We start from the raw sequence: 26,277 nt of genomic DNA on the forward strand, positions 1-26,277 counted from the left end.
TGTTAATCAGAGCCTAGTGTTTTTGTATGCATTGTATTCTGTTCTTGTCGTTTCCGTATTTTTTACCTCCGCGCACACCGTAGTCTCCCTGTCACTTCATTCATTCGTTTCACCTGTTTCACTTCTTGATTGTTTTTCCCACACCTGGTGGTTATTTCTCCATTGTTACCTATGTATAGAAACCCCTTTGTTAGTCTTGTTTGGCGCCAGATTGTTATGTGTTTAGACTTTATACTTACTTTCCAGCGGTTTTCTGACCCATTGCCTGGACTAGCGTTTACGAACTGCATTATCCCTGCTATATCTGATTGCCGGCTTTTGACCCTCGCTTGTACGATCTACTCTAAGCAAATAAAGACTTTATTAACCAAATAACTTCGTCGTGGTCTTGCTATCTGAGAGCCTGATAAACAAGTAGTTCAAGACAGCATTTGCTTAGGTATAGTCCCGGCAAAAACATAGTTTTCTTGAGAATTACGGAAAGGATTTAGAAAAACGGTAGTCAGAGAACAGTCGTAGCTTCATAACCAGCTGGGATATTTGGTTCCATAAATTCATGGGTACCAAAGACGTCACTTCCGGAATGCCCGCCGCCATATTTGTGTCCGACTGACACTTTTGGACCGTCACGGCAGCGAATACAGCGCATCTAAGCGAGACAGAAAGAAAGCGATATTTGGAAAAAACGGCGATTATTGGTTGTGATCCTTATTTATTACCTTTAACTTTATTTTGTCCCTTAAAATCTGCGAAGCGTCTGCCCCAACTTACTTTCCCCGACATCTACATTTATCTGATACATAATCCATCCCCATACACCGGAGACAGCCTTAAGGCTTTCAAGAGTACGGATGCCTATCAATACTCAGTTGCAGGATGGGTCATTTGTATTTTATTTATTTATCCAGAAAGGTCCCATTGAGATACGAGATCTCACATTCACACAGTTACACACATTCACACATATGGTCATTTTAGAGTCACCAATTAACCTAAGTAATTCAACAACAATCATCAACCGTGTTATTTTGGTGGTGGTTAAGTCTAGAGTGATAGTGATTGCTTCGGCTTCGTGCGTTTCATTTACATGTGGCTATTAACGTTAGACTTTACACAGTTCTCGGTCGCTCTGATCAGAAATGCAGGACAACCAGCCGCGGGTCTGAAACTAGGCATAGCCTAGTCTACTACGTAATTGCGCCTCCTTGAGTTTGTTTAAAATAATGACATCGCTCCCATTATTTAACCAAGTAACATTGTCAACAAAATGTGGAACAATATTTTTTATCTTGTGACTAACTGGCTGACCACTAACATCCCTAAATTATGATAAAGTGCTGCATTTTTCACTTAACAGGTCAATCATTCCCAGGCTCTGAACACAAAAGCAACATGTCCATGGATAGTGGTGCAGGAGATCGGGACAGTGGTGATGGCACATTGCACATGTATGGCAGGGTTTCATTTATTAAATAAATAAATAAATAAATAAATAATAAAGGGTTACATCCATTTATTTCGCCAATCTAACTCCTTTGGGATCGAATAGAATTGTAGTCCAGGGTTTCTCTGACGACTGTTGTCACAGCCAACAGCACAACATATCCCGGGCATATTTTATCAACTTTATCGTGGATCTTCCTTCGTTTTCTCTGGTCGTTTTGGTTGTGGCGCGCAGCTGAGACCGGACACAAAGATGGCGGCGGTAAAACACAGTGACGTCACATGGTACCCATGAATATGTCTATCGAATAATTTGCAAAACAAACTTGTATTTCTACCAAACCGGAAATATGTTGGTTGGATGTGGAATAAAAAAACGATGTGTTTATTCATGCAACTTCTGAATTGTATATTTTTGTTCTTAAATTGGATAATTTTTTCCACTAGCCGTGTGTACTCGAAGACCTCCAGGGAACTTAAATATTGTTTCTGTGTTTTTTGCGTGTGAGCAGTAGGTTATAAGGAAACCTTGTTAGTCCATCAGCAGTTGTAGATTTGTTGTCAAATTACTGCGTTAGTTAGACCAGGTGTTTTGCATTTTCTGTGATTAGTTAGCAAATCTCGTGTGTTTTTTCACCAGCCGCCGGCAGTTTCGCTCGGTTCTGTTATTCTGATTAGGTGATCAGAATCAGTTGGATACTTTGGACGCTGCAATTGTTAGGATAATTTTTAGATCGCTAGTTTGCATTAGTAATTAGCAGTTTATATAGGCGTACTCAGAGCGACGTCGCTCCGTCCCATTTTGGAATGGTATGTTGTGTCAGCACCCCATTACGGTCTGCTCTCTCCCCTTCAGAACGCGCTTCCAGCGACGTGGCCCTCCACGACGACGGAACCCCACCAACCTCTGCTACCCCTCACTGACCTCCTGTGACAACTTCACAGTTGCAGGGGGGCTATGGAACTGTCAGTCTGCCACACGGAAGGCTGACTTCATTACTGGTTATGCCTCCCTCCTGTCCCTACAGTTCCTTGCCCTCACTGAGACCTGGATTACACCGGAGAACACTGCCACCCCCGCTGCCCTCTCATCCTCCTTCTCCTTCTCACACACCCCCCGGCCCTCTGGCCGTGGAGGTGGCACTGGCTTGCTGATCTCCCCTTTCGTGGAAATTCTCTGCGTTTTCCCTCACTGACCTATCCCTATCCACATTTGAATGCCACGCTGTCTCAATTACTCACCCTGTTAAACTTTATATTGTCGTTGTTTATCGTCCTCCAGGTGCCCTGGGAAGTTTCCTTGATGAGCTTGACACTCTACTCCGCTCATTCCCTGAGGATGGCACCCCACTTATCCTCCTGGGAGATTTCAACATCCACCTGGAAGCCTCCCAGTCTGCTGCCTTCTTACCACTACTTCACTCTTTTGACCTCTCCCTGCAGCACTCTCCCCCAACCCACAAGGCTGGAAACCTTCTAGACCTGATCTTTCTGAGGAACTGCTCCTCTTCTAACCCCACTGTTACCCCTTTACACAAGTCCAATCACCACTTCATTTCCTTCTCCATCCCCCTAGCTGCTCTACCTCCCTCCCCTTCTCTCACCCCCACTGTTTCTGTCCGATGTAACCTCCGCTCTCTATCGCCCTCCTCCCTTGCCCCCAGAGTCACCGCTTCCCTCCCTCCTCTTGAATCCTTCTCCGAACTACCCACTGATTCCGCATCTTCCGTGCTGCTTTCCTCTCTCTCCTCAGCCCTTGACTCTCTCTGTCCTCTTGTCTCCCGGCCTGCTCGATCCTCCCCTCCCAGCCCATGGGTTTCTGACCTTCTACGTTCCTCCAGGCCAAGCCTACGTGCAGCTGAGAGGAAGTGGAGGAAATCAAAAGACCCGTCGGACCTGTCTTCCTACCTGCCTCCATTTCTGTGTCTGCCCCCTGTTTCTCCTCTTTCTGTCCCCTTACAGATGCTGATGTGTCTCACCTCCTGCTCTCCCACCGCCCTACTACTTGTGCCCTGGACCCCATCCCTTCAAACCTCTTTCAGGCAATTACGCCTGACATCCTCCCGTTTGTCACCTCCCTTGTTAACTCCTCTCTGTCCTCTGGCTGCTTTCCCTCATCATTCAAGAGGGCCTACATCACCCCGCTCCTAAAGAAACCCACTCTTGACCCCTCCTGCATTCAAAACTACCGTCCGGTATCTCTCCTTCCTTTTCTATCCAAATCCATTGAACAAGCCGCCTCCAACCAACTCTCTGGACCCAGACCTGGCCACTCGACGGAGACTACACTCCTCTCTGTCAACTAGTCCCTTCAGGCTGCACGAGCAACCTCTCTCTCCTCTGTCCTGATCCTTCTTGACCTCTCTGCGGCGTTCGACACGGTCAATCACTCCATCCTCTTAGCCTCCCTGGCATCTACAGGGATCTGTGGCACAGCCTTAGAGTGGATCCAATCTTATCTCTCTGGCCGGTCCTCCCAGGTGTCCTGGGCTGGGGGAGTGTCAATCCCTCGCCCCCTTGTTACAGGAGTCCCCCAGGGCTCAGTCCTCGGACCCCTCCTCTTCTCCATCTACACAAGATCCCTTGGCCCCGTTATCTCTGCTCATGGCATCTCCTATCATTGTTATGCCGATGACACCCAACTCTTTCTCTCCTTCCCCCCATCAGACACACAGGTCTCTACCCGTATCTCCGCCTGCCTGAGAGACATCCAGAGCTGGATGGGCAACCACCATCTAAAGCTCAACCCAGATAAGATGGAGGTGATCTTCATCCTTGCTTTAACCTCTCCCTTCTCTGATTTCTCCATCTCACTAGGGGATACCACAGTGACCTCATCCCCTAGTGCAAGAAACCTTGGAGTGGTGATGGACAACAGGCTATCCTTCTCCAAGAACATCGCTACGGTGACCCGGGCGTGCAGGTACTTCCTGTACAACATCCGGAGAATCCGACCCTTTCTCACCACCTACTCCACTCAGCTCCTTGTTCAAGCAATGGTCCTGTCCCGCCTGGACTATTGCAATTCTCTGCTGGCTGGCCTTCCAGCATCTGCCATCAGACCCCTACAACTCATCCAGAATGCTGCAGCCCGTCTGGTATTCAATGTTCCCAGACATTCACATGTCACCCCCCTGCTCAGCAACCTCCACTGGCTGCCTGTTATGGCTCGCATCAAATTTAAAACTTTGGTGCTCGCATACTAGGCAGTTAAAGGATCAGCCCCTGTTTATATTCAATCCCTTATCAAGACCTATACACCAACAAGACCCCTCCGTTCTGCCACTTCGTGCCGTCTGGCGCCTCCCCCTCGCCACACCTGCACTTCACGCTCACGACTGCTGTCTGTCCTGGTCCCACGGTGGTGGAATGACCTCCACAGAACGGCAGAGTCTCTGACCTCCTTCAAGCGCAGACTGAAGACCCATCTCTTCAGGCTACACCTTTCCCTCCCCAACTCACAATGACTGATTAGCCTTAGACCGTAATGGCACTTATGTATAGATATCGTTACTTGTATAGGTATTGTTGTTTTTATTGGCTGTTGTATTGTTGTATTCTAGCTGCCAACTGTGGTATGCTAGTTTGAAAGTTGATTGTACTCTTCAAGGGTTCTGAATTTCTGTATGTTTACACTAGGACTCGGAACTGTACTGTCCTCTCAGGTCTACTTTTGCACTTGTTCTTGTGATTGATTTGCACTTTGTTGTACGTCGCTCTGGATAAGAGCGTCTGCTAAATGCCACGTAATGTAATGTAATGACTGAGAAATGGTATCAAGGATTGTTAGAATATGTCTTTTATTGTTTGAGCCTGTGATGAGGTTGTGGTTGTAAACCTGTAACCTCGGCCTGGGTGAGCCTGCTGTTTTATTGCTCTGTAATGCAAATAAGAGGATGATACAAATCTAAATTGCTGTTCTCGATAGCAGAGTCTTCTTAATCTGGCATCACCGTTTTGTGGTTTTATTACGTAACTTTTTTTGTATGTTATAAATATGAACGCAACAATAATTTGAGAAGTCGACGTCTGAATGACAAGGAGGAAGAGTGGATGGGGAAAAAAACGAAGACACATTGACAAATAGTCCCATTCCAAGTTGTGCAAGCTATCCCCAATGCTTGTGCAATGGTTCTGATTGATTTCCCCTCTTTTCGAAGCTTCAAAATGGGTTGCTTTTCTCCAAAAGACAGCTCTCTGGTCTTCATTTGGTTTATCCTTCCTCACACAAATGCAGTCTTCATAGGCAAAACCCAAGGCTAAAATCAAGAATAGAACTATTGTTTAACCAATCAATCAAAAGCAGTTGATGACAGAAACATTGTGAGAGCTGTGTCCAATCACCACTTCATTTCCTTCTCCATCCCCCTAGCTGCTCTACCTCCCTCCCCTTCTCTCACCCCCACTGTTTCTGTCCGATGTAACATCAGTCAGTGACATCACAAACAATCTCCACAGGGGAGGGGTGAAGGTATCTCAATAAACCATCCGAAGAAGACAGAGGATATACCATGAGATAGTAAGAATTTTAAGGCAAGGTTAAAATGAGCTAAAAAAAAAAAAAAAATTTTACTTTCTAAAAGTTTTATGGACTTATGAGACCAATTTGAATGTTGTCAAGATTCCGATGTATTTATAGTTGGATGAGAGGGTACTTAAATGTGTATTTAAGTATGTTTTGTATGTTACCATGTAACCGAATGTTGAAGTGCTCCTGCCGGTTCAGTTGGTGTTGTCCAATGAATATTGCATTGCATTTTAGCCTCCTCCATCCACTCCAGACCAGTGGATGGCAGTAATGCACCATTTGCCATTTCAAACCATGTTAAACAAAAATAAAGAAGCAGCCAACTCAGAAAATCTTCATGATTGTTATTTTTTCCATTACATTTCTGTGGTTAGCATCCTGTCTAACAGCTTGCCAGCTTCACAGGGTGGTCCATACAAACACTGTTGCAGTTTTCATCATTGTTTCCATCCCATTTCCATCCATACAAAATATTTATTATAATTGCTCATTTTCCATTGCCGCCTTTTGATTTTTCCTTTTTTTTGTGCAAACTATAGGCACACGGTGTGCAGTTTCTTTCCATAGCATGCAGTTCCATCTATAGCTTGTCAGACTAAGCTAATAGACTTTAATAAAAAATCTTTTACTAAATCCAGCATTGATCTTAAATTATTTTACAAAACTCTACGCTGTTCCCATGGCATGCTTCCTGCCTTAAAGGGATAGTTTCTAGGATTTTTCATATTATATGAGTTTTACTGTAATTTATCTGACAGGCCCAAATGGTAACTCATGTGGTATGTGAAGTATATTTTAGGTAGTTAAACAAGTTACTGATGACCATCCGGTTTCACAGTGATTGGTATCGTGGCATTTGGGGGTCCCTGGAGTAAAGTTAACACCAATTACAATTTCCATTCTTTATGGCAAGATATTAGGTTGAGATCAAAGTGTCATATAAAAGCACACAGCCCAAACATTTTTATTAATCAAAGGAAAAGATACTTCTGAAGCAGGCATACTCAACATAAGCCAGTCAATATTAAAAGTATGTTAAAAAGTATATAAAATATTAAAAACGGCAAATTAAAAGTGCCTTTCATCAAAGCAGTGTTCATCGCATAGAACCTAAAATGTGATCATCACTCTTGCAAACTTCAATACGTGGAATTTACCCTGCTACAGGCCTACCGTGTTATTTCATAACGAGCATAAAATGTCCGGAAACCATTTCAAACGATGAAGCTGAATAGAACATTTGTGCAAAGCATGTTGAATCCAGTGATGATCAGGCCCACTATGCAGGAAGTAGGTCAGCTTTGCTGCATCTCCACGTGAGGACTCGCATGAACACTGTCCCATTCAATTCCCAAAGCACTTAAAAAAACAACAACAACCATATATGCGTTTCAATGCAAATACAGTTTTATATTACAAGATAGCAAAGGGGCACTCTCACTATATCTGACAACACAGCTTGTTAGTATTGCAAAGGGGAATTACATATTGGGTCTATTTATATGTACACATTGAAAGACAACCAAGGCAGAAATTATAAATATCATTTTTAGTTAACTTTACAACCGTTATATGAGACGAAAATTGTGTAACTTAAAAGAGCACTTAAATAACTGGCATCAATCCTATCATTTACATGATTTGAAACAAACACAGCGGTTAAATAAATCCAGCAACATTTTTTTTTCCAGTGGTACAATTAAGTCAAAACAATCAAGAAATCTCTTTGTACAAAAGACACTTTTTACAATAAAAATCAGAAGATATTTGCAACAATTAAATTTTTTAATAGAGCAAATTATGTACACACAACCGTTAAACTGAGAATAAAAAGCAAATGGGTTTTTGTTAATGTAGTTGAAAATGTAAGCTTTTAGTGTAACTGTGAGTTTGTGAGCACACTCACATAGACCTTAGGTTAACTAGCTGCCAAGGCCATCAGCTACAGGCCTCAGTGCTACTTTAGCAGCAAATCAGCACATCGCTGAACGTGTTGAAGTTACTTCAAACTGACTGGTACTGAACTCATAATCATTCATGAAAATGCTCCAAGTGTTCGACAAAAAAAACAAACAAACAAAAACAATATAAATCAACAGCAAATCCAAAAGTCAAGAATGTTTTTTTTTTTTTTTTTTTGTTCTTTAGTAATTAACATCACTAAAATGGTTAGTGGTATATTTTATAGATGTCTATACATCTTACAGCTAACCATGTCGGTGGTGTTCCTCACCCCATTTGTTATGTAAACCCGGTTTCTTCAGAAGAACAATTTAACTTGTCCAGTTCATCTCTTTTGGAGTAAAGCTGATATATGATTTTATGGATTCTAAACTTTTGTATGGTTATTCCACATGGTATGACAGAGGCTACACTTTGAAACCAAATCATTCCTAAACTAGAAAGACATCCTGTACGTGCACAGTGCTCTACAGATGCAGTGGTGTCGAGATTCAGTTTGCAAACAATGTCATAAATGCCATACGCCATATTTAAAACTTTTGACAAACATAAATAAAACCAAGAATTTGGGATTTTTACTTCATCAAGCCTGCTTTTCTCCCATAAAAACAAAAACATTACAGTTTAATCTTTTTTTATAAAATGTTTTGTTTTCTTTACTTTTGTGTTACATGAACAAGTGGTAAATGGAGATTGTTTGAGCCTGTGTAAAGTTCTATATATTCCATGTTTTAGATGAAGAGAAAAAAATGAAATGAAATGAAAACACGTTTATGATTTCTCAGTAGAGCAGTCTATCCGTGTGGTGTAGCACACCATGAGTTCACTGTAAACAGTCACAGGAAGTGATAAATGACCAAACTGCCCTGCCCTTTGGCACCAACATAAATACAGATAGTCTTTTTTAACTGCTTTTTTAGAATGACCAAATTGTTTTGTTCCATTATTTTATCACCACTTTCCTTATATCAACAAACCACTCAAAAAATACACACCGTAAATAAATAGTCCACGATAACATGAGTGGCCGTAGAGACCATTTTGTTATTCAGTCCCAGAACATAAAAAAAAAACCATTGTGATATTAAAGAAAAGGCAGTCAGATAAGATACACATTTTAAAAAGTTCAGATATGTCCTTTAGACTTTTTTTGTTCTTCCTTGAAGTGTTCTCGTTAACGTTTCCCCCCCCCCCCCCCCCCTTCCTTCCTCCAGGAGGTTCTTTATCAACATGTACATCTTTTGGCCTGAGGGGGCAGCAATGAGTCACTCTGGCAGGGGGCAGGGGGGATGGAGGACGGAGGCAGGAGCGGTGTGGGGGCGGGAGGAGGGCTCTCAGACCTGGTTCTCGGTGGTTGAGGGCAGGGGGGATGGAGGACGGAGGCAGGAGCGGTGTGGGGGCGGGAGGAGGGCTCTCAGACCTGGCTCTCGGTGGTTGAGGGCAGGGGAGATGGAGGACGGAGGCAGGAGCGGTGTGGGGGCGGGAGGAGGGCTCTCAGACCTGGCTCTCGGTGGTTGAGGGCAGGGGAGATGGAGGACGGAGGCAGGAGCGGTGTGGGGGCGGGAGGAGGGCTCTCAGACCTGGCTCTCGGTGGTTGAGGGCAGGGGAGACGGAGGCAGAGGTGGCGTGGGGCAGGGCTCTCAGACCTGGCTCTCGGTGGACGGCTTGCGGGGCGGGGCCCAGCCGGTGTCGGGCAGGGCGGTGTGGCGTTCGGGCGTGGCTGCGGGGCCAGTGTTGATGCTGGAGCACTCAGACCGCTCCTCCTGCAGCAGCTGCTCCGTCTCGCCGTCGTCCAGAGAGACGCTGCTGGCCTGCAGCGACACCGTGTCCGTCCGCATGCACACGGGCAGCCCGGCCCGAGACGGCCGGAGCTGCTGCAGGTCGTCCCAGTACCGCTCCTCGCCCGACAGCAGGCAGAGCCCCTCCACGATCTTAATCTTCTCCTTCATGTAGCTGCTGTCACTGCCCAGCTGTGTGTGAGAGGGGGGGGTTCTCATGAGATCTGCTCCACTGCCTGCACCAGCCCACAGCGGGGTTCCTCAGCAGCTCAGAGCTCAAACACCTCACTTTAAAGGGAAACTTCCCAGTTTCACCTCTTTGTATTTTATTCATCCCTCCACTGTTGTAAAGTTCTCAAAATATATATATTTTTCAAAGCTGTGGCTGTCTAGATATCTGACAGCAAGTCATATGCACATCCACAGTTAGTAATGAGCTTGGCTGAGAAACACATAAATGAAAGGAAAGAAGCGCACACACTGAACTACACACCTTTATTATTACTATTATTATTATTATTATTATTATGATATTTCCAGCCCAGAACATCCACTGGGATCTTTAATGAAGGTGTGTAAGGAGCAGTTGAGTGTGTGGTTGTCCTTTCATTTTTGTCTTTCCAGACGTGCTGCTACTCTCACTACTATGTTGAGAGTAAGTGCGGTTGCCTCAGTGACAGTGAAGGGTTATATTTTTCCAGGAAAGGTGACCGATGACAGGAAGATTGGAACGTTGTAACTGGCAGAGCAGCTTACCATGAACAGTGTGTGAGGAGGAGAGATGTTTCTCGCCCACTGGGTTAGCAAGGCAACGGTCTTCTCTTCCACTTAAAGGGGAAGTTCACCCAATAATTAAATCAAGGTATATTTCCACTTACCCAGAGTAGTATCTGTCCATTCACATAGTTTCGCTGAACCTGTTGTAAATATTTGCTGTAGTTCCCCCTGGTAAAGCGGAATATATGGGGCACTTCAGGTTGTGGCCTCAAAGCCATTTACAATAACAAATTCAACAGTCTCTTTCCAAATATAGAACGCAACACATTTCAGCAAAACTATCTGGATGGACAGTTGCTACTCTGGGTAAGTGGATACTTACCTCAGTTTCATTTTTTGGTGAACTGCCCCTTTAATACTGCTCAGCATGCTTGAGCACTGAAGGGATGACTTCTTTTAGGGATGACTATTTGATGTGTTAATAAATTAGTTTTGCAAGACGACTCAAATGATCCACTCCCTCAAAAGGGATCTGCAAAACGTCACAGTTTCAGATACTTCAAACGAAAGCTAAACAACTATAGAGTTAAAGCCAAGGGAGCCAAGTGCAAAAATAGGAAAAATGTTGGGAAAGGTTTAAAAAAAATAATTAAAAAAAAAAAAAAAAAATTCCTGTTTCATGATTGAGCTTCGAGCAGAATAACTGCACAATGCTCTTCATAAGAGGAAGAGAGATAATTACCAGTTATTGCAACGGATTCATAAAAATAAAAAAAATAAAAAAAATATTAATAATTTTACAAATATTATAAAATCCACTGCAGTTCCAAAAGGCCCAAACAGGTCAAAGCCCGAGCAGCATGCAAAGACAGCACCAGGCCTTTGAGTAAAATCAGTAACACAGAAGACGGGTTGGACTTCCTCATGCCATTTGGCTACCTTCCTCTGTTTGGTGGAAATCAGGTCAAAAGATAAAAGGTGAAAGGGAGTTGTAAGAATGAGAGGGCTAGAGAGAAGGAAGAAAGGAAGTAGCATTCAGACTGAAGATAAGACACTTATCATCCGACTTTATGTGCTGCTAAAGAACCAGGAAAACGATCAGAGTAACAGTTCTGCTAAAGAACCAGGGAAACGATCAGAGTAACAGTTCTGCTAAGGAACCAGGAAAACGATCAAAGAAACAGTTCTGCTAAAGAACGAGGAAAACTATCAGAGTAAAAGTTCTGCTAATGAACCAGGAAAACGATCAGAGAAACAGTTCTGCTAATCCCAGTTGAAATATGAATTGACCATGAAGGACAAGCATGACATTAATTAATGATAAAAAAGGCTGAAACTCATAACTTCCCATCTTGGGGCTCCTGAGTAACTGAAGCTAACTGAACACAAAATAAAACCAATGTTGACAATGAGAAATAAAACCATACCTCTTTCTTGTATCGTATTTGGTTATAAATAAGCGGGTTTTGTGCAGTTTCTATTTTGACCTCTTGAGTTGATGTGCGGTATGATGGGTTGCTGTAGGTCAGGTTACTCACTCCTGGGTCCGCAAATTTAGACTTTTTGTGTCTGGCAGGGAAAAGAAAATGGTTGCAAACAGACTGGTTCAATACAACATGAATACTGTTGACTACAAGTGAAACATACTGTTGGGTAGAATATGAGAAATACCATTGGTTTGGGTATTAAAAATTGTTTGGGAGAATATGACAAATACCATTGGGTTGGGTGCAGTATTAAACACACACACAGGGCGCAGTATTAAACATACACACAGGGTGCAGTATTAAACATACACACAAGGTGGAGTATTAAACGTACACGCAGGGTGGAGTATTAAACGTACACACAGGGTGGAGTATTAAATGTACACAGGGTGGAGTACTAAACATACACACAGGGTGGAGTATTAAACACACACACACACACACAGTGCAGTATTAAACATACACACAGAGTGCAGTATTAAACGTACACACAGAGTGCAGTATTAAAAGTACACACAGGCTGCAGTAATATTTGAGTGTGTCAGAGAGCCTGTAAAGGTGTCCGCAGACGTACCTGTATATGATGAAGGCAGTGATGAGGATGAGGATGGCGAGGACAGACAGAGCTCCTCCGATGATGTAGCTGATGTGAAGGCCTTCCCCTTTAAGAAGAGCAAAAACTTGCACATCATAATGCAACAAAAACGGCATGCAAAGCAAAACATGTCACAATTTGGTTCACGTCCATTCATCTGAAACGTGATGAAACGCTTGGCATGACCGTGACCTGGAAGACATGCCATATTCACTGACTTGGCCTATAGATTTGATGTTTATATCTATCCAATACAAGTATGTGCTGTGTGCCAGTGCTTTTTTTTCTTTTCTTTTTAATATATATATTGTTTTTGCTTTGTGGTTTATATGATGGCGGCATGGATGGTGCAGTGGGTAGCACTGCCGCCTCACAGCAAGGAGGTCCTGGGTTCTAATCCCCATCGGCCCGGGGCCTCTCTGTGTGGAGTTTGCATGTTCTCCCCTTGTCTGTGTGGGTTCCCTCCGGGTACTCCGGTTTCCTCCCACAGTCCAAAGACATGCAGGTTAGGCTGATTGGAGAGTCTAAATTGCCCGTAGGTATGAGTGTGTGAGTGAATGGTGTGTGTGCCCTGTGATGGACTGGCGACCTGTCCAGGGTGTATTCCTGCCTTTCGCCCAATGTATGCTGGGATAGGCTCCAGCCCCCCTGCGACCCTGTTCAGGATAAGCGGGTAAAGATAATGGATGGATGGATGGATGGATGGATGGATGGATGGATGTTTATGATTAGTGAGGTTTTAATTTTTGTGGGGAGGTAATGAATAAAAGGAGAGCAGTCTCTTACCATGTGAGGCTGTTATGACATTGTTCTGTATGCAACCTTCCCCACTCAAGTTCCTGTCTGTGCAGCTAAACAAACACATACAGGAGAAACATTATAAACAAGATACTCATAAACAACAGACAATAAAATTACTCAATCTATATATATAACGTGTGTGTGTGTGTGTGTGTGTGTGTGTGTGTGTGTGTGTGTGTGTGTCATACCTGGGCCAAATACCTTCTGGTCCTCTTGTTTGTATTTGACCGAGGTCTGATGTGTGTGCACATGTAATCACTTTAGCAATGTGTGTTTATGTCACCAACTGAAGCAAGAGGGACATTAACAGCCTGCAATTTCCTTACTTAACCACCGGGGAGCCAGAGCGGGGTCTGCCAGTTACTGGCTCAGGGATTTTGTTGGGTGACGGGGCGCTTGTAGTCCTTTCCGATGACGGCGGTACATATCCCGAGACTGAAAGAGAGGTGGACATTAACTAAAACAAAGCTGTAACTTTTCTGACACAGTAAACTGCACATGTATGGAATGATGTGATTTTTCCCCACAGTAAACGTATGCACCATGTTGACGCGCACGTTCATTCCCATATACTAAATTGATTTTAATGAGAAATGTAGTTCTGCTTGTTTTTTCTTTCATTACATTACATTCACATCGGCTACGACATCACAGTCTGTAATTTAGCTAGCTAGCTCTGGTCTCTCATAAGAATTGAGACTAGCTGGTTACAACTGGACCAGAGCATTGTTGCTTAATCTAATGAGTGAAAACATCATAGCTGTTGACATCCAATGTAAAGTGAACTAGCAGAACACAACAGTAGGCTGTAAGATTTATTGATGATGGCGATGGCTGCAATGGAGCCGGTAGAATGTGAAAATGATGGCTGATGGCGATTGCTGACGTTGTTGGCTGCAGTGGAGCCGTGCCGTAACTCGGCAAAGTCAGAGCGGTCTGTCATATCGCTCAGGCTAACTGGAAGTTAGGTTCCATGAAATTTGTATGCTAACTTTAGCGTATTTTCCTGGGAGTGTCATGGATGGGTATCCAGTCTAGGTTCAAGGGTGGAGTTTGAGCACCCGAGCGCACTTTCTGGGAAACACAGGCTGGAGATTCACTGGACTTGTTTGTTTTGAGAAGTTTTGCCCCATATCTAGAAAACAGCTACACTGACTGTGGTTTTTAAAATTATGTCCTGTACTGTATCAATTATGTCCTGTTACTTTTGTACATGATCATGAACATAATGCATGTTGAAGTTGCAAGCCAAGTAAGTTCTGATATCTTCCTCTTCTACAGACAACAGAATTCATCAGGCAAGAAATTCTGTGACCCAAACAACACACTTAAGCACAAGAATATGAATCTGATTTACAATAACTGACCAACCAGAAGCAATCAGTGAGGCCAATTGCTGCACAAAATCTAATTTCATTGCCTTGAGCGTTACTTCCAGTAAGAGGCCATGGCAAAGTTGTGTTTGTAGAGGTACATCACCAAATTAAACTGTTTAAATTCTGCAGAATATGAAAAAGAGGAGAATATGAAACAAATACAGTTGGGTAGAATACTCGTGACCCCAGGGACATTTAGGGTCTGAAAGAGGAAGAGAATAACCCCAGGGACATTTAGGGTCTGAAAGAGGAAGAGAAAGATCACAGGTGGATGTTTAGGGTCTGAAAGAGGAAGAGAAATATCACAGGTGGGTGTTTAGGGTCTGAAAGAGGAAGAGAAAGATTACAGGTGGATGTTTAGGGTCTGAAAGCGGAAGAGAAAGATCACAGGTGGATGTTTAGGGTCTGAAAGAGGAAGAGAAAGATCACAGGTGGATGTTTAGGGTCTGAAAGAGGAAGAGAAAGATCACAGGTGGATGTTTAGGGTCTGAAAGCGGAAGAGAAAGATCACAGGTGGATGTTTAGGGTCTGAAAGAGGAAGAGAAAGATCACAGGTGGATGTTTAGGGTCTGAAAGAGGAAGAGAAAGATCACAGGTGGATGTTTAGGGTCTGAAAGAGGAAGAGAAAGATCACAGGTGGATGTTTAGGGTCTGAAAGAGGAAGAGAAAGATCACAGGTGGATGTTTAGGGTCTGAAAGAGGAAGAGAAAGATCACAGGTGGATGTTTAGGGTCTGAAAGAGGAAGAGAAAGATCACAGGTGGATGTTTAGGGTCTGAAAGAGGAAGAGAAAGATCACAGGTGGATGTTTAGGGTCTGAAAGCGGAAGAGAAAGATCACAGGTGGATGTTTAGGGTCTGAAAGAGGAAGAGAAAGATCACAGGTGGATGTTTAGGGTCTGAAAGAGGAAGAGAAAGATCACAGGTGGATGTTTAGGGTCTGAAAGAGGAAGAGAAAGATCACAGGTGGATGTTTAGGGTCTGAAAGAGGAAGAGAAAGATCACAGGTGGATGTTTAGGGTCTGAAAGAGGAAAAGAAAGATCACAGGTGGATGTTTAGGGTCTGAAAGAGGAAGAGAAAGATCACAGGTGGATGTTTAGGGTCTGAAAGAGGAAGAGAAAGATCACAGGTGGATGTTTAGGGTCTGAAAGAGGAAGAGAAAGATCACAGGTGGATGTTTAGGGTCTGAAAGCGGAAGAGAAAGATCACAGGTGGATGTTTAGGGTCTGAAAGAGGAAGAGAAAGATCACAGGTGGATGTTTAGGGTCTGAAAGAGGAAGAGAAAGATCACAGGTGGATGTTTAGGGTCTGAAAGCGGAAGAGAAAGATCACAGGTGGATGTTTAGGGTCTGAAAGAGGAAGAGAAAGATCACAGGTGGATGTTTAGGGTCTGAAAGAGGAAGAGAAAGATCACAGGTGGATGTTTAGGGTCTGAAAGAGGAAGAGAAAGATCACAGGTGGATGTTTAGGGTCTGAAAGAGGAAGAGAAAGATCACAGGTGGATGTTTAGGGTCTGAAAGAGGAAGAGAAAGATCACAGGTGGATGTTTAGGGTCTGAAAGAGGAAGAGAAAGATCACAGGTGGATGTTTAGGGTCTGAAAGAGGAAGAGAAAGATCACAGGTGGATGTTTAGGGTCTGAAAGCGGAAGAGAAAGATCACAGGTGGATGTTTAGGGTCTGAAAGAGGAAGAGAAAGATCACAGGTGGATGTTTAGGGTCTGAAAGAGGAAGAGAAAGATCACAGGTGGATGTTTAGGGTCTGAAAGAGGAAGAGAAAGATCACAGGTGGATGTTTAGGGTCTGAAAGAGGAAGAGAAAGATCACAGGTGGATGTTTAGGGTCTGAAAGAGGAAGAGAAAGATCACAGGTGGATGTTTAGGGTCTGAAAGAGGAAGAGAAAGATCACAGGTGGATGTTTAGGGTCTGAAAGAGGAAGAGAAAGATCACAGGTGGATGTTTAGGGTCTGAAAGAGGAAGAGAAAGATCACAGGTGGATGTTTAGGGTCTGAAAGAGGAAGAGAAAGATCACAGGTGGATGTTTAGGGTCTGAAAGAGGAAGAGAAAGATCACAGGTGGATGTTTAGGGTCTGAAAGAGGAAGAGAAAGATCACAGGTGGATGTTTAGGGTCTGAAAGAGGAAGAGAAAGATCACAGGTGAATGTTTGTGTACTGCACTGTGGTGACTTCACTGACCGGTGGAACAAGGTCTACTGTCTGGCTGATCCGGGCAGGCACAGATGAAGCCGTTGGCCTTGGCGAGGCAGAGGTGGGTGCAGCCCCCCCTATTGACGCCACAGTGGTTGGTGCCTGCAGTGGGAGGTGCCGTGTTTAGAATAGAGACGTTCTTAATACTTTGAAGACCAGATTTCTTAAAAATATTTTTGTGCGGTAGTGTGCATACAATTGGGCACCCCTGGTCAAAAAGCTTTTAACAATTATAATCTAAGTGAACAGAAGTGAACCTGACCTCTAAATGGTACAAGGTTAAACATTACACATTTCTTCAAATTTTAAAGAAAGATTACTTTTTATTAAACAATTTTGACAGTTTAAAAAATTTTTAAAATAAAGGAAAAGGGCCCTGAGCCCTGTCACTACTTTGTAACTCCTCCTCGGGCAACTATAACAGCTTGCTTTCAATCACATACAGATTAATTGTAACAGACATTTAAACCAGGGGTAGGTATATTTTAGCATTCTAAATCATTGTTCTAGAACATTGCTTTGAATTACCAGTAGTGATTGCACAATAGAATGTTCAGTTCCATTCTATTTAAAAAAAATACATTTTTGTATTATTTTTTTATATCATATACAACACATCACACTCCACATACAGAGCAGCAGTAAGTTATGATATGTCTGCTCTATTTGACAAGAAAAAGACTGGCCAACAAATAAAAAGAACATGGGATTAAATGGGAGGGGGATTAGGGGGATCTTTTATAGAATTTTATTAAATTTCTTCTTCTTCCTTAAGCCTTTTCATTCTCCATTAATCCACTCCAGCTCATTCTGAATTTAAAATCTGTAATACCTTTTTCAAAGTTTCCTCGTATAACTTATTTTTCTTCATTTCTGTTGCTATAATCCTCTCCGAAATTAAATTATATTCCATTAAGTGCTGCCATTCTATTATTTTTTTCCACTTCTTTAAAATAATCTTCTTCAAAACTGCTGAGGAAAAAACTATTATCCTTACTTGTGTTTTACTGAGTTCAGCATTACCCTTAATCTTGTTAAGTAAGCATAATGATGCCGATATGTCCAGTTGCTTGTCTCGTGCTTTCAAAAAAATTTTCTCCCTTCCCCCCCAGAGATTGCTTATTCCTCTGCATTCCAAAATTAGTGCAATAAGGGAATCCTTTTTTATCTCAGGCATTTATCTGATACAGTTAGATCAAATTTATGAATTTGATCTCTGGGGTAATATATTCTAATCATGAGTTTAAATTCTATCAGCCTCAAGTTTAATTTATAATGACATATTGTGTATTTTTAATATATTTAACCCGTACTGCTTTTACATCTTGTCTTCCAATAATTCAGATGAGACCAATATTGACTCATATCAGAGTGATGGCAAGAGCTAAATGTGGAGCCTAAAATGAACAACACAAAAACTAAAGCTCCCCCTCCTCATCTGTGAAACATGGTTCTCGGGCTGTTATAGTTTGGGCATGTATGGCTGTCACAGGTGCTGGCTCTCTTGCCTTCATTGATAATGCACCAGAGAGACCACTACGTGAGACTGTTACAATATAGACATTGGGGATGAATTAATAAATGTTATTCATTCATTCACAGGGGTTCATAAACTGTGTCCCTTCTACAGCCCAAACCCTACAAAACCACAGAGCTGACTGCACACACATTCTCTTGAGACCTGAGGATTATTATGGGATGGGAGGAACTGGGTGGAGGAATCCTGTTCTTACCGCTCTGTCGCTGCGGCGACACCACTATGATGTCCATTAATCCCTCAACATTAGCCAGCACAGTCTCCTTGCTGCGGCCCGTGTGCTTATCTACGCGCTGGATGGACTTGGTCTGCCAGTCCGTCCAGTATATCCAGCGGTCTTGCTGCGAGAGGTGGAAGAGAGGGGTTAGTGCAGCGGACACCGGCTTCAACTGGGGATGGGGGGAAAAGAGAGAAAAAAAAGAAGGGAGGGGGAAGAGGAGACAGAAGAAAAAAAAGAAAAATGAGGGTCAGAGATGGAGGTGAAGTAGAAGGGAGATGTTACATTAATGGTATGAATCGGAAGGAAAAAAGCAAGTGAGTGAGGGAGGGGGCAGTCCTGCGATTGGTCGGTTGATCTGACTGACAGTTACCTGGGTGAGGGCGAATGGGTGGGAGACCGGGCTGACCAAGATTTGACGGAGTTTTCCGTTCAAGTCCGAGCTCTCGATCCGATCGAGATGGGCGTCCACCCAGAATATTCTATGGAGCAAAAATAATCAAGACAAACTATTAAAGACAAACTATTAAAATGAGAAGATGAGTCATGTTTTGCAGGGCCTCTTTTACACTCATCAATTTCCATACAACTACAATTGTGGCCTGAAAAGGCACAATAAATAATTTAAAAGCCTGCCCTTTTGAACTGTTTGCTCAGTGATGGTTGAAACCACACCCTAAACTAGCCAAAATGCAAGATATTCTTCATTTACCACTATCATAATTTTTTGTTCAGTTGACATCTCTTTCCAATACATTTCTAAATAAGCGGAATACACTGGGATTCTCTTTATTGCGACCTGCGCGTGTCGTAGTCCAGGGTCAGTCCATTCGGCCAGCCCAGGTCCGTGTTTATCAGGATCCTGCGATCGGAGCCATCCAGGTGCGCCCTCTCTATCTTGGCGATGTTACCCCAATCCGTCCAAAAGAGGTAGCTGGAGAATTGATAAACATTAATTAAAGCAAGCAGTGTATTGTATTTAATAGTCATCACTGATGCAAAATCAGTTAGCATATGCCCATCAATGTCTGTCAATTCATGACAATATAGTGGCGTTTTAACAATATAGTGGCATTTTGACTTGATGCAAACAATTCCCTCCAATTGTCCCCTCTGGTGCATGTGAGAGCCTAACCGTTGTGTCCGGGAATGGGACCTCCAGCACAATCACCAGCTCACTCCTGCACAATCACCAGCTCACTCCTGCACAATCACCAGCACAATCACCAGCGCACTCCTGCACAATCACCAGCTCAATCACCAGCTCACTCCTGCACAATCACCAGCTCATTCCTGCACAATCACCAGCTCACTCCTGCACAATCACCAGCTCACTCCTGCACAATCACCAGCTCACTCCTGCACAATCACCAGCTCACTCCTGCACAATCACCAGCTCACTCCTGCACAATCACCAGCTCACTCCTGCACAATCACCAGCGCACTCCTGCACAATCACCAGCTCACTCCTGCACAATCACCAGCTCACTCCTGCACAATCACCAGCTCACTCCAGCACAATCACCAGCTCACTCCAGCACAATCACCAGCTCACTCCAGCACAATCACCAGCTCACTCCTGCACAATCACCAGCTCACTAAGATCGCATTAAAACACGCATTGGCTCCTGGCTCGCAACGTCTTGACATCACACCTTTTCAAATTACAGGAACGACAAAGTCCGATAAAATAAATGAGAGTGATGTAATCTGTCCCTGAATCATCAACAAAGTATTGCTGTATTTTCCTAACAACACAATAATTTAAAGAAAGTCAGCTCAGGGGAGCATTCGATGAAGAAAAAACACTTGGTATTTTGAGCGCAATTGTACCATTGACTTTACATTGAAAACAGGTCTGAATTACCTGACTGCACTGGCGCTAGTGAGAGCTGTCTCTCAGAGCCCTCAGCATGACCAGGAAATTAGAAATTGGTCAGTCAGACGGTTTTCCGGGGGAGGAAATGAATGTCTGCGTGGGCCGTGGAAGTTAACACACTGAGAAGAGTCACAGTGAGCCAGAAGTAGGCTACAGGCAGAAATAGTCCATAGAAAGGCCAACAGTCAACTGCTGCCATCTTAATGGCAGGCAACTCCAATATTCTGTAAGCCAAACACTCTCAACTTGGCCTATATTATCTCTAAGAATACAATGGAATTCTTTTTTCATATTCATTTTAATTTAATTTAATTATTTTGTGCCAAATTACCTTAGTGTCGTTTTCTTTCCTAAGGTAATTTGCCATATAATAAGCAAGATAATCAATGTCCAGGGGGTTCTTCGCCTCCGCATCGGTCATTATTCCGTGATAGCAGACTGCCATGTTGTGGATTATCCCTGACATACTTAATACATACACAGCTTTTCCATATGGGCCTCCAGGACTGGAGTTTGACACCCCTATGTTATGTAATGCAGTAGGTGCGGACAGTGCCGAGTCTCTCTCACCCTTTGCTGGGGAACACAGCGATGGCCCGTGGCTCATCCAGGCTGTCGTTGATCAGCACCTTGCGGGAGGAGCCGTCCAGGTGCGCCACCTCGATGGTGTTGCGGCCCGTGTCCGTCCAGTACATGTTCCGGGCCACCCAGTCCACCGCCAGCCCGTCTGTGGTGCTCAGGCCCTCCCCGATGACCGTCTCCATGCTGCTGCCATCCAGGTTGGCCCGCCTGAAGCTCACACGGTCGCCAGGTTACAAAAACTCAACTGACAAAATGACACCGCGCTGAGATTTAAACTGCCTTAATTTAAAATGACAAGAAGTTCAAAAAACCACAGGATGAAGTGACCCATTACTTATCACTGAAGAGTAACAGAGCTTTTTCCAATTCTTAAAAGGGAGGATAACCCAGATCCTACAGTCCGTTTACAGGGTGGTCTCAGTTTTGACAGGTGCTGGACACCGTCAATGACAGCGGACACAGAGACGCTCTACATAAGTTTCAGAAACATGGGGGAAAAAAACCCAAAAAAAACAAAACTGGAACTTCTGATTGTATTGCTCATGTCCTTCACAAACGTTGTTAGCAGCGAAGCCAATAAACACCAGACGCTCATCGCCGGCCATACACAGAAACAATGGAATGATAACTTTACAAACATGAAATGTTAAAAACTAGTTAGTTAGCTAGCTAACTAGTTTTATTGGTAACGTTACAGTAATAGGGTTTCCAATAATGCTAGCTAGCTTGCACTGGTTATTCAGGAAAACACTACCTGCTATCTGCTATTCATATTCCTCAACGGCTGAGCCGTTATCCACCCAAAAGTAAGTTCTTTGAAGTTCTTCATGCTGATTTGTCCTATTCATAGTATTACGGTGATGTCACTTGAATAGCTGGGCGCCATATTGTACGGGTAGACTAACTGCTCACAAACACGAGACCGTCCGCCACTATGTGGAGTAGAATTACAAACATGTAATATGATTGATTATCCTGTTCACGTTTTTCTTTGAAAATAGTCACAACGTGTATAATGTATTGTTGATATAACAACCAAAAACCAAGTGCCTGAGGGTTAGCCAACAACCTGTACCTCTGTACCTGTCAGTTTGGGGACGGAGAGGGGCGGGCGTTCTACAGGGGCGGTTCTCACCGGATGACGTCGATGGACACGTCGGTGTAGTACACCTTCCCCTCCACGCTGTCGTAGTCGAGCGAGATGACGTTGTGCAGCTCGGGCACAGGCACGTGCACGTCCGTGTGGTCCGCCGTGTCCATGGAGATGCGGCGGATGCTGACGCGGTTGGAGAAGAGCAGGTAGGTCTCGGGACTGTCCTCACAGGTGCGCCCGTCCGCCTTCAGGAGGATGCCCGTGGGGCAGGCGCAGGACATCCCGTTGGGGTTGGGCAGGCACAGGTGACTGCACCCCCCGTTTCTCTGCCCGCACCTGTTGAAGCCTGCAGAGGCGAGAAGCTGAGATCAGTGAAGGTTCGGTTCCTGCTGGGCCCGCCGTTCATATGCTGGGTTTTGCTTTAAGCAATTATTCTGGCTTAATTTTCAAAACATCTGTACAGTAGACTGTAAAATAATTTCCCTGATTGGTATTAAAGTATTGAAGTCCAAATACAATTCAATACCACAATAACCTAACAAACCAGCACATGGAGGGACATTAAATGAGGAGAAACACCTTTCAACAGGTTCTTGTGGGGAAAAAAGACCTGGCAGTGAAAAAAAATTTCTGCCCCATAGTCAGACAAACACTGGTTCACTCCTGTATCCAATATCCTTGTTTTCAAGGATACGTACCTTTGTGTACAGATGTAGTCTTCTGTTGTTGTTTTTTGGCTTCCTTATTTTAAGCTAGTCTACACTAAAACCAATTCATTAAGAACAGGCAGGCTTCACAAAATCCTGAAATGAAATGATTGACCCTTGTAGAGCCCGGACTGAAACCAATGAAGCCCACAGAATTACTCAGTCACAAATTTTTTTACTACTACAACATTTTGACCTCAAATTGCTCTTCCTCACGTTAACCTGTTGCCTTCTCAATATATTTGACAGTATAATTACCCATCATTCATTATTTGTTTCAGTTCTTGCCAGTCTAGCACCTTAATCAGGATGTGCATACTGTCTGGTGGAGTGCAGCATAGTGCCTGTAGAGTGAATACTCCTCTATGTGAAACGATCCTGAACACAATCCTGAATTCATGCTGAACTTTATGCTGAGTTCACAAAATGAGGACAGACCTTTCTTTGCATTGGGAGACGTGGAGCCTGTTCAAATAGGAAAAGGTCTACAGCACTCTCAAGCCATTTGTCACATGGGTATGTGCCTGCACAACCAGAACTCAATATAATGAAGTAATTTCCCTCCATTTAGCACGGCCTGTTTTGTGAAAAGGAGATTCTGTTTGAGAGAACACAAATGCATAAATTTAATTTACTGTCGAGCTCCCTTGTACGCGTCATACCCTGCACAGCGACTAGATGGGGTGGTTGTTACTTGTGGAAGTTTATGTCGTGGGCCATTTTCCAAAACTGGGTCAGAGATATGTGCAGGCCTGCCCACAGCCTAGTACCAGCAGGCACGTGTCATCACTCAGCATGCCCACCAGAGGGCACCAGTGTCAAGCTGCAGTTTGTATGTGAATTACAGCTCTGTTCCTGGAGATCTACCGTCCTGTAGGTTTTCACTCCAACCCTAACAATGCACACCTCACTCACCAGCTACAGCAGGCTGCCCAACCCTGTTCCTGGAGATCTACCGTCCTGTAGGTTTTCACTCCAACCCTAACAATGCACACCTCACTCACCAGCTACAGCAGGCTGCCCAACCCTGTTCCTGGAGATCTACCGTCCTGTAGGTTTTCACTCCAACCCTAACAATGCACACCTCACTCACCAGCTACAGCAGGCTGCCCAACCCTGTTCCTGGAGATCTACCGTCCTGTAGGTTTTCACTCCAACCCCAACAATGCACACCTCATTCAACAGCTGGATAGCTCATTGAGCTGCTAATTGGTTGAATCTGGTGTATGAAATTAGGGTTGAAATTAAAACCTACAGGATGGTAGATCTCCAGGAGCAGGGTCGGGCAGCCCTGAGTTACAGTAAAGTTGAGAAGTCATGAGGAACCCCTCTCCCGGGGAACCCCTCTCCCGGGGGGACCCCTCTCCCGGTACCCACCGAGAGGCCTCTCCCTGTCCACGGCCTGTATGTCCATCAGCCCGGGCAGGTTGCCCCTGACGGTGATGCCGTTGGTGCCGGTGGTTTTGTCGGCCCTCTGGATGCTGCGGCTCTGCCAGTCGGTCCAGTAGATGTGCGGCCCGAGCAGGGTCAGGCCGTAAGGGTGCTGCACCGGAGACACCAGCGTCCGCCGGTTTGAGCCGTTCAGGTCCGCCGCCTCGATGCGCTGTGGGGAGTCCAGACGCCCCCGTTAATGCCAGAGCTCTGTCACAGAACTCCCTTTGAGTCAGAACACGGTATGGCAAGACGCTGGGCACGTGTGCCGGGCAGAGCCGGGTCAAGTACGCAATTGTTTTTGATTCAAATACTTTTCCGCGCTTTACTGTGTGTATTGGAGCTGAAATGCTCCCAAAAAGTCAAAACCCTGCCTTCTGGTCCTCTTGGATAGGCTCAATTGCACCAAGTAAGATCAATCGAGCACAGACATGTATTTGAGTCCAAAACAATTACATATTTGACCCAGGTCTGGTAACACAACAATGCAGCTGCTCCTGAGTATCCATCAAGTCGAGTTGTACACATTCACACAGTGACAGGGGCAGCCTGTAGCGTAGCGAGTAAGTTACACGACTGGGAAACGTTAGGTTTGTAGTTCAAGCCCCGGTGCAGCCGTGATAAGGTCCGCACAGCTGTTGGCCCGTTGAGTAAGGCCCTTAGCCCCACGTTGGTCCGGGGGGGATTGGATAAATAACAAATTATTTTTATTATTATTTTTGTGCTATTTTAAGTGCTTATTTTATTTATTTGCTGATGTAGTTCATTAGCAATTAGCAAAGTGACCTCAACGGACTGGTCTGTGAAGAAAAATGTAACACCTGTGTCTCTCTGTCTGTTAAAATGGGGCAGTCACTGACCTCAGTGTGGGCATCGGCCCAAAGCAGCTGAGACCCCGCCTTGTCGATGGCCAGCCCGTTGGGCCAGCCCAGGTTGCTGCTGATGAGGACGGTGCGCTCTGACCCGTCCATACCGGACCGTTCCAGTTTGGCGTGCTCACCCCAGTCAGTCCAGTACATGTACCTGGAGAGAGCAGGGTCTAGGTTGAACTGAAACTGAAACTGAAACTGCTTACCAATATGAGGGGTGGTCAGCCATCGTAACGCAATTTAAATGTGAGTTCATTTAGATTTAACTGGGAGTTAAATTAGTTACATTTCTGTTAAATGTGAGTAAAATGTCAGTTAAATGTTGGCAAAATATGAGTTAAATTCCAGTTAAATGTGAGTTAAAGGAGAGTTAAATGTGACTTAAATGGAAGTTAAATATGTAAATGGCTGCTTTTGATGGTGGAAAGTAGCCAGGAGCAGCCTGATTCATACAGCCAAAAGCAGATGCCACTGAATGCACTTGCCCCATTTCGTGATACAGTGCGACGGCCCTTGGGCTGTCCAGGTTCTGCCAGATCAGAACTTTCCTCATTGACCCGTCCAGATTTGCCACCTCAATGCGGTTGATGCCCGTGTCGGTCCAGTAAATCTTACGACCCACGGCGTCAACCGCCAGACCGTCTGTGGTCATCAGCCCTGGGGGGAACAGACAGGAAGGCTAAGCACATGACCAATTTGAAAAAAATAAACCTCCCCTAAAATAATTATTTCTAAAGGCACAATTCAACAGTTACTCTCAAAATTAGAGCAAATGAAAAGGAGGCCTGTTTAGAAACTTCTGAAACGAGGCACTGATCAAAATCGCAAACGCTCAGGCTCATTTTGAGGCCAAAGCTAAAGTTGAACGCGCTGAGCTAAGCTTACCCGTTGAGATGATGTCTTCATATTCTGTGCCATCAAGACTGGCTCTGCTCACTTTGTTCAAAGTGCTGTCGGACCAGTACACTTTACCTGCGGGAGAATCAAACGGAGGTAAATCACACAGCCTGATTTTCACAACACTTTCAGGATGCCTAATCCAGCTTGTGAGAGAAGCACGGGCAGAGACTG

General features: G+C 44.3%; 1 protein-coding gene across 4 annotated transcripts in view; it reads right to left on the bottom strand.

Annotated features, from left to right (window-relative positions):
- Positions 1 to 7,356: 7,356 nt before the first annotated feature.
- LOC133111189 (low-density lipoprotein receptor-related protein 4-like) overlaps positions 7,357 to 26,277 on the bottom strand; it is a 120,424-nt gene continuing 101,503 nt past the window's right edge. Inside the window, exons 24-39 of one of the 4 annotated variants that reach the window (XM_061221358.1) lie at positions 26,092 to 26,178; positions 25,692 to 25,863; positions 25,198 to 25,360; positions 24,284 to 24,509; positions 22,242 to 22,545; positions 21,095 to 21,313; positions 19,445 to 19,579; positions 19,019 to 19,127; positions 18,625 to 18,817; positions 16,880 to 16,993; positions 13,638 to 13,746; positions 13,297 to 13,361; positions 12,490 to 12,577; positions 11,856 to 11,997; positions 11,368 to 11,434; positions 9,814 to 9,903 (exon numbers count right to left, since the gene is read on the bottom strand). In XM_061221358.1, coding sequence (XP_061077342.1) covers positions 11,393 to 11,434; positions 11,856 to 11,997; positions 12,490 to 12,577; positions 13,297 to 13,361; positions 13,638 to 13,746; positions 16,880 to 16,993; positions 18,625 to 18,817; positions 19,019 to 19,127; positions 19,445 to 19,579; positions 21,095 to 21,313; positions 22,242 to 22,545; positions 24,284 to 24,509; positions 25,198 to 25,360; positions 25,692 to 25,863; positions 26,092 to 26,178 — 2,168 coding nt within the window. In that variant the 3' untranslated portion in view covers positions 9,814 to 9,903; positions 11,368 to 11,392. Of the gene's footprint in view, positions 9,904 to 9,924; positions 10,657 to 11,367; positions 11,435 to 11,855; positions 11,998 to 12,489; positions 12,578 to 13,296; positions 13,362 to 13,637; positions 13,747 to 16,879; positions 16,994 to 18,624; positions 18,818 to 19,018; positions 19,128 to 19,444; positions 19,580 to 21,094; positions 21,314 to 22,241; positions 22,546 to 24,283; positions 24,510 to 25,197; positions 25,361 to 25,691; positions 25,864 to 26,091; positions 26,179 to 26,277 lie in introns of those variants that run through there. The other 3 variants (XM_061221356.1, XM_061221355.1, XM_061221357.1) reach the window with 3 other exon arrangements.

The sequence above is a fragment of the Conger conger genome, chromosome 15 (assembly GCF_963514075.1).
Source record: "Conger conger chromosome 15, fConCon1.1, whole genome shotgun sequence".
Lineage (NCBI taxonomy): Eukaryota > Metazoa > Chordata > Actinopteri > Anguilliformes > Congridae > Conger > Conger conger.